At 30.0% G+C, this 9,081-nt stretch overlaps 2 protein-coding genes across 4 annotated transcripts in view; one reads left to right on the top strand and one right to left on the bottom strand.

Moving 5' to 3' along the window:
• Positions 1–547: 547 nt before the first annotated feature.
• The window catches only part of LOC105426301 (phosphoenolpyruvate carboxykinase [GTP]), a 138,686-nt gene continuing 130,152 nt past the window's right edge, over positions 548–9,081 (bottom strand). For all 3 annotated transcript variants that reach the window (XM_089074225.1, XM_089074223.1, XM_089074224.1), the window contains exon 8: positions 548–2,646. In XM_089074225.1, the coding sequence (XP_088930351.1) occupies positions 2,188–2,646 (459 nt within the window). In that variant the 3' untranslated portion in view covers positions 548–2,187. The remainder of the gene's footprint in view (positions 2,647–9,081) is intronic.
• On the top strand, positions 5,335–8,123 carry LOC148937032 (uncharacterized). Its single transcript, XM_089074387.1, has one exon. It carries the CDS (start codon positions 6,534–6,536, stop codon positions 8,121–8,123), a length of 1,590 nt encoding a protein of 529 aa, XP_088930513.1. The 5' UTR covers positions 5,335–6,533.

Here is a 9,081-nt window from a genome sequence, read left to right as displayed (position 1 = left end):
ATGTGCCAATCATGAGTGATCAATTCTGGTATATTTTGTTTAACGACAAGTTTAACGACAAGTGTGTTAGTTCAATTTCAATAAGATAATCGATCGATTAAGTTAACTAGAGTGAGACCGTAATAGTACTTTTAGTCTTAATAGTAACTTTAAAATTAACCATAAGGTAAATCTTCTTAAAAGTTTATTTCCACTTTAAGTTTAAGATAAAAAATTATAAGAAAACTTAAAAGTTTAATGTTACTTTTGAATTACCTAAGATTTACTGACATTACTTTAAAGCTACTTTTTCTTTAGAGTACCTGAAGATTATTTTAAAGTCGATTTTGAAATACTTTAAATTTCTTAGATCACTTTAGATTACAAAATTCTTAAATACACTTTTAATTATTTTTAAAAACTTTATTTAGAATAAATTTTTCCAAGAGCGAAGACACACAATTGCAAGTCGTCATTAACCCTACGCCTAACCATATAGTATCGAGTATGCTATCGAATATTGCTCAGAAGTCAAAGTTTCATAGTAAAGGTTCACGGAAAACAGCTGTTATATTTCTTTTATTAAATATTCTTTATTTAACAAAACTTTCAATATCTTACATATAACTCTTTCTGCCTAATATTCTAACTATCATTTCGCATTCTACATCCCGGGAGCGAGATCGTTTTTAGTTAGAATATAAAGAATTATTTCTTGTTTCATAAAAATACATCTTTTAAGGCCCCTGACTATTGGTCATATTGGAATCGTCATAAACGAGAAATGACACAGTGACATTTATTGCACGTAAATTTACAAATAAAAAGATATTTGAATAAAACGATACTTGAGATGGTTTTAAGACACTTGTAGAAATGGCTATAATTTCTCTACTATACTTTCTTAGTCAATAGTCAATAAATAGCCATAAAAAGCATGTGAAATAAAGTTTATTTGGATAAAAAAACATACGATTTGACAGCTGTTGAAAAAATGAAAAATATGCTTTTATATAAAATTCAAAGGTAACTTTATTTGCTGTCCATTTTTATGAATTTAATAAATACGAGATAAGTTACATCTGTATCATTAAGTACATAATAACGAAAGAATATGCAATAAAAAATGTCATTGTATTGTCAACATATTATTTTTACGCCTAATATAAAAATAGATAAGAACAAGGATAAAAATGAATAAGATGAACAAGAATGAATAATTCTAAATATTGCTGCGACATTGTGTCGCCACCGTCAACGCGGAGTACTTAGCTGAATAGTCAAGAGCCTTAAATACACATACACTTATAATATTATTAAAATAATTATTCAATATTGTATTATTATTGTTATAATATTACTATTATTTTCACATATTATTGCAAATTAATAAATTTCCATTAAATGGAGACATAAATCATAATAGCAAAGACATAATATAAATAATATTATTATATTTAATACAGTATTAAAAATATTCTTATTGAAATTTAATAAAAATGCAATTAAAACAGAATTTATTTTTTGGAACATTTGGAATATGAAGCATTTATTCTTTTAATACTAGTCACATTATGTGCATATTTTCAATTCGTATTATAAAATAAATTATTTTCAATTTAACATTGAAGTAAGAGAATATATATAAGAATATAATTAATAAATCCATATAATTGAAAAAATTATTTTATTAATTATTATTAATTATTATTAATTAATTATTTTTTATTAATTTAAAAAAAATTTAATAATATAAATAAATAGCAAAATCTTATATTTATATTTTAAATATTAATCTATTTTAATTTTAAAAATTTAATTATATATGTAATATTGAAAATTAATAATATCCATTAAGTTTTTGCCAAGAAAAGTTTGTCAAACAATTTATCAAAGAGCTCTCTAAACATTTTATATAAGAAATTCTTAAATTTTTCTATTCTTTGTAAACAATTTTTTATTGGTATTTTTTTACTTTAATATAAAATTGTTACATTAAATTTTGTTACAATATTCTACCTTTGCAAAATCTTTTCTTTTATTCAAAATCATTATAATAAAGTTTTATTATGTAATTTTATTACATAACAACCAAAATTATAATTGTATTGTTATTATAATTTCATATTAAAGTTGTAAATACTTAAAGCATAATATTAAATATAAAATGTAATTATTAAACATAATTATATATATGATTATGAAATATTAAAGATTATTAACGTTATTAGAAAGACGAGTAAGTTCTGTTACTATAGCTTCAGGTAAATCGTTTCCTACTTGAGCATCAAAATATTTCATCAAATCTTCGACTTCTTTTTGCCAGAAAGTTTTTGGCAATCTAAATAATTCTGTCATATTCACATTAACTTTGAGGTTTTCTATATTGATAGATCCTGGTTTTGGCAATAAACCAATAGCTGAATCTTCGGCAATATCTTCACCTTCAATTCTCCGAAGAATCCAGTCAAGAACACGTGAGTTCTCACCGAATCCGGGCCATAGAAATTTTCCATTCGAATCTTTTCTAAACCAATTTACGTGAAATATTGCTGGCAATTTAGCATTCTTCACATGCGCCATACTTAACCAATGAGTGAGATAGTGTCCGAAATTATAACCAAAGAACGGTCTCATGGCAAACGGATCGTGCATGATTACTTTACCCTGCAAAAAATATTAGTTTTAGTTCAATTTAATCAATTCTTTATGACTTTTGATTTCTAATTGTATATATTATTTAAATAAACTTTAATATATGATTGCTACAAAAGAATTAGGATACTTCCTGAAATGCCTTATCTTTTCTTTTTAAATTTTCTATAAAATTTATTCATGGTAAATGTATAAAAAAGATTTACTTCATCGATTAACTTAATCTTGGAATATATTGCATAATATAAAATTCTGTGATATATAAGAAATGCTTTCGGTTTCCATTGGATTGATGCATAATTTCATATCGTTTTCTGTTTAATGGAAGTTTATTTAAAAAAAAGAATGTTTATAATGTTCTATACAAATTATTTTAAAGCCCTGATCTTATTGTTTCGAATCTTTTGAATAATTTTTTTTTAGTTGAGTAAGGATTATGGAGTGTCAAGTAAAAGAAAAAGAAAATTTCCGAATATGTGCTTTTGTTTAAGTTTAATTAGGGAATCACTTCAGCAGAGGCAGTTAGAAATAATGTATATGTGGAGGATGTAATTGGCGAAAATAGCAAGAAAACAGTTTTCTCGTTTTAGGGAGGGAAATTTTGACATAAATGGAGATATTCCACGCTCAGGACGAACATGTGAACTTTGACCGTTTAAATATTTTAATTCATGATATTAATTAATTACAGAATTGGCCAATGTGAAGCTGCGTTCATTCAACAATCGTATAATAAACTGACAAAAGAATGCTACAAAATTAAGCACCATTCCAATAATAATAAGATATACATATCGATTAACAAATAAGTATATGTATCTGGATATGTATCGGACATGTTGAACAGACAATAAGCTTATAACATTACACAGTCGGATAGGATTTTAAACTTACTTTTTATTATTTACCAATTATTTTTTATACATTTTTAATACAAGGTTAAAATAGTACAACGGTATGCAAATAAAATGGGTCAAACTTCGTAGAAAAAAAACCATTTTGTATCGATTTTCGCAATAAATTATTAATTATTAAAGATTGCCGAATAGCGCGTATCTATCCAGCCCATTAACAAATAATATTAAATGCAGCGAGATATGACCATTTAGCATTATGCGCATTTGCAGTTGCTAGTAGAGCGGCGAAATATTTAGATGTGAGGTCTAAAAATAATAGGACATCAGCTTAGTGCGCCTCTAATAAAATGTTTGAAGTATACATTATAAACAAATAGTGTATTATTTGTAGATCACATGTTTATCAACTGACTATAGATTTGTCAGACAAATCTGTTTGAATTTGTCGACAATCTGATATCTAACTGCTAACAAATTGCTTACCGGTATGCTTGTATTGTTTCAGTTGATATTAATAAATTAACTGAAAATGAATGATACATATAAGATATATTTTTTTTATAAAAATCAAAACAATATCATCATCTAGTCCTATTGTTCGTGTCCGGACGTAGTGATTTCTCTCATATATCTGTAATGCGCACGACTATACACAGGTATATAGGACCAGTTTAACGCCAGTTCCGGCAAATTTTTGATAGAAAGACGTTCATAGCAAAATTACTCTCGGTGGTTTTGCCATTGCCTTTCGAGAGGAGACGAGCGTAAATATTTTTGGCTCTGCCGGGAATCGAACTCAGAACCTCTAGCATAATAGGCCAGTGCACTACTATGCTACGCTCGCTCTTCAAAATAATATAATGAAACACAAAAATATTGTGAAAATAAAGTGCGAGATCTGATTTCTTTCTTTCACTTTTTTTTTATTCAAAAATCGAACCTTATCCAAATTAATTTCTAATTTAAAACTAAAAGTTGGTTTGGGTTACATTAATTTTCGGATTAGGAATAAATCTGTACTCGCGTTTGTACAGTGCGAGTGCAAATTTACACAAGCATTCCCATTTTGTAATAAATTACAAATAAAATAAAATTCATATTTCATGGATTTCAAGTTTTTATATGTAAAATATTTAAAAATTTCAGAATTTGGACACATTTCAGAAATTGGAAGCGACTCTTGTATAATTCAAACAAGATTTAAGATTTTATATGCAATATATTTTAAAGATGATGAGATGTTACTTTTCTTATGCGATCCGTTTGACCACGTTGCAATTGATCACCAGCCATTCATAGCATTTGAACAGAGGAAAACCTCTAGGTACTGGCCGCTGTAAATGGCTGTGGTCAATCGCAACGTGGTCAAACGGGACGCTCCCTTTCTTATTCTAATCAAACTTGCACAGACAAATTTTTAATATAATATGAATATGTATCAATGATGATAGAAAAGCAATAAATTTCAAAAATTTGTAATATCTAATGATATCGATAGACTGTCAAAAATATGATAAAACGTACTAACATATTATGCCGATAGATGGCGGCAGTAATCGAAACAAAACTAGAGTCCCTAAATCAGAGCCTGGTTACTCACTGTATTCGCGCCTATTGACTGAATTAAGCTTAAGAATAGTGTGGCGGAACCAATGAGAGTTATTACAAAATTTCGGCTAATTCAAACAAGAGAGATACAATAAATCAGAAAACAATTTTAAGTGTAGATTTTTTATTCTCTTATAGCATTAAAATTATTTAAAAATTATCTAGTTGCAGAATGCATTGCCATTGTTTTGCTATTGTATACTACATTTTTTAATCAACTCTTTTGACATGCGATTCTCATACGTAAACATATAAAACGCTTCTTATTTTTATAGATAGTTGACAATTTTTATAGATAGGTGACAATTTTTTATTGTTTCACAATTAAAATGCTTTGCATTTTTTTCAAAACGAAATGAATAAAGTTACATTTACTATTTCCTAAATATGGCAGATATTTATGAATAATTATTTCCATTTTATAAATATATTCAAAAACTTGTTCACTGACAAAAAATAAAGTGTTTTTTCTAAAACATTTTAATTTTTTTTTAACATTTTTAATTTTTAAACATTTGATGCGTCACGGTAATTTTTAATTCGATGTTTAATATTTAACATTTAACATTTAGTATTTAACATTTAACATTTAACATTTTAACATTTTTAATTTTATAAAAATTTTCTTTAACATTTTTTTTTTTACATATAAACCATTTTTTTAGGAATTCCAATCTTTTCTATTAATTTTTTCAATATAATAATTCATAATAATTTTTTTGTAAGATCAGTTGGAAGTGGGTGCATAGAAAATCACTTTTTTATTATTTTTACACTCCAAAACGCAATAATTTCTGTGTATTGTTTACTGTTATTATTTTAATTATTTAATTTTATAATTATTAATGTAAAAGGAAGAAGATTCTTAACCTTCTTCCAACGGACTTTCAAAATAGAGAGCAGAGAGGGCGGTTCGAGTGGTGCGGACGTGTTCGAGTGGTGCCTGGCGGTTTTTTAGTGTTAGAAACCCTCGGATTAGGTAAATCAGCTCTTTTCAGAGCTTAATAGGTATAGATTGACGTGCAATAGTAGAATCTATTAAGGAACGGATGTATTATTAGGGCAATATAGAAGAAATAAAGGATTGCGAGGAGCCCTCGGGAGAGGGGGAGCGAGAGGAGAGAAGGGAAAGCATAAGCTTGGCACTGAGAGAGAATGAGATACTAAAGAGGATAATAAGGAGGCTCGAAGCAAGACTAAACGTAGAGATGAATGAAGAAAGTAACAAAGGAAAAAGGCCAGCGACAGAAGACACGCTGGATCAATTGATGTTAGATGCGACGAACACCGAGAATGAGAATGAAGAATGGAAAACTGTAGAAAGAAAGAAGAAAAAGGCAAGAAATTTCAAAGACTGAGAAGTGCGCGGGAGAAACTAACAATCCGAATGGCTCAAAGACACATGATATAGGAGGGGACCAATCGGAAAAAGAAATGGAAACGGAGGGGGAAGGAGACACGTTAGCAACGGCGGGCTGCAACAAAGGCTCGCAGTCAGTAAGTAGCGAAATACAACGGACAAATACTACGAACAATATGGCAACGAGTAATGAGCAAAGGAAGAGGGAAGCATACGTGAGGGAGGATGGTGTGCTTAAGCTGCACATTAGTGAGATCGATGTGTCTAAGGTTAGTAGGAGACTGGAATTTGAAGAAAATTTCGGAAGCAACTACAAGGTCACACTTAGGATAACGGAAAGAACAGGTACAGCCAAAAAAGGCAGCAACTACTTTAAGATTATGCATATGTTAAAAGATAAAAGAATATATCCTAAACGTATAATGATGAACGGATTTAAGATGGCTATATTGTATTTTTTAAATCCAATAGACGCGAACAGTGCCATTAAGAAGATTAATGAAGACAAAGAAAAAGAAGGGTACAGAGCGGGAATAGAAGACCGGGACAGGTGCTTCAAAGGTGTACCGCTATACCTAGACTCAATCATGGACTTCTACGATTTACTCACAAAGGATGTCACAGAGGATGTCGTAAGAATAGAAAAAATGATGAGAAAAAGATGGAACAAGGAGAATAAGATAGAATTCGAGCCGGTTGATTCGGTGATAATCACTTTTAAAGGAAACCAGCCTAGGGACAAGATAAGTTTTTTTAACGATCTAGCTGTACTAAGAGTAAGACCATATGTGGCCCCAGTAATGCAATGTTATAAGTGCTTCAGATATGGTCACAGAAAGATACATTGTAAGAGTGAAGAATGCTGCATCAACTGCGGTGAAAAAGCACATGGCCACTGCGACAAACCAACAAAGTGTCGCAACTGTGGAAAGGGACATAAATCTACAGACAGGAAGTGCGATGTATATGAAAGAAACCAAAGGATTAAAAAAGTGATGGCATATAATAACGCTTCATATAAGGAAGCCATTGAAATCCTGGAAGGCAGTGAGGAAGGTTCAACAGAGGTTTACGACAAGTACGAAAAACCAAATACTTGGCCACTCCTTAACAAACCAGGACAGAAGGTGAATCAGAGGCAGAAACCTCTGTATAGAGATAAAGTGATAGGTAAAGAAAACAACAGAAAAGGAAAAGGAATGGAAGGGGAAGTGAAAGATGCAGATGATACAAGCAGCGATGATCTGCCATACTTCTCACCTGACAATTCCGGGTTCATAAGACAGGCAAAGAAGAGTGAGGACGGAAGAAGAAGGACAAAGGTACCTGCAACGAGAACCAATTATTACGCACAGTTCAACACGAGAGAAGGAGAAATTACGAAGGAAAGGAGAGGAATTGCGTCACAGGAGAAGGAAGGAAATTTGACAAACTTCTCTAGCAATGAACAGGAGGGCTACTCAATAGGGAAGACATTGATCACAGAGAATGAAAAAAGAAAGGAATTTATAGCCAGACTGGTGGCAGTGGAGAAGGATTGGGATTTGAAATCCCTCTTGGAACAGGCACACGAGCTCAAACGAGACAAGAGTTGGGAAGGAGACCAGACGAACAGAGAGCAAGATAAGGAACAACCAGAAGGACATTATATGAGACAGAAATAGGATATATAGAGAAGAAAGAAAACACAGAGAAAATAGGATAGTGGAAAAAATGAGACAGGACTTTTGGAAGGATAACGAATAGATCAAAAGACATATCATAGCATTAAGTTAGAACCTAAGAGACAAATTAAGAACCGTTTACCATTTTTTATAGTTTATAATAAGATTAGGAAGATTTAGATCGTTTACAAGATACAGATAAAACTTAAAGAATATTAGACAATAAGATTAACAATAAGGTAGTTCATAATCATTACGTTTCATAGTACAAGTAGAATCATAGTCAATCCATAAGACTGATACTTTTAGTATGCATTGTTAAATTTGATACTCAATTGCTTTTTGTTTTTTTTTATTTTTATTTTTATTTAAAAAAAAATTTTTTATTTATATTCTTATATTCTTATATTTATATTCTTAGATTATTTTATTTTTATTTTAACTTTATTTCTATTTATTTTACATTTTATTATCGTTATTTTATAAGAAAGGCCACTACGAAAATTTTTACCTAGAGTAATTTTTCTTTTTATAAAATATTTAAGTTGCTATTTTATTATACCCATACACAATGGCCTCAGTCACAATATTAGTATGGAACTGTAGAGGGATCAGAAATAAAAAAGAAGAATTGGCCATGAGAATAGGAAATTATGATATAGCAGTTATAACGGAAAAACTAAACAACCAAAAAATGTTCCAATTTATTTTACAGGTTATAAAACATATCGATCAAATAATCTAGATAGTAAGGGAGGAATAGCTATGGTGATACACAATAGACTAGAATTCGATATCTTAAAGTGCCGGGAGGATATACACGAATCGGTTGAAAGGTTGGGCATTACGTTAAAGAATATTTCAGAAAAAGTCAACATAGTCGCGGTATACAGGAGACCAGACATTAGGTTGGGTAAATCCACATGGCGAAAGATACTCACAAACAACGAAAATACAT

The sequence above is a fragment of the Pogonomyrmex barbatus genome, unplaced genomic scaffold, assembly GCF_055798465.1.
Source record: "Pogonomyrmex barbatus isolate J1 unplaced genomic scaffold, ASM5579846v1 scaffold17, whole genome shotgun sequence".
In the NCBI taxonomy this organism is placed as follows: domain Eukaryota; kingdom Metazoa; phylum Arthropoda; class Insecta; order Hymenoptera; family Formicidae; genus Pogonomyrmex; species Pogonomyrmex barbatus.
The sequence above is the reverse complement of the archived record's forward strand: the minus strand, read 5'-3'. Positions and strand labels throughout refer to the sequence as shown.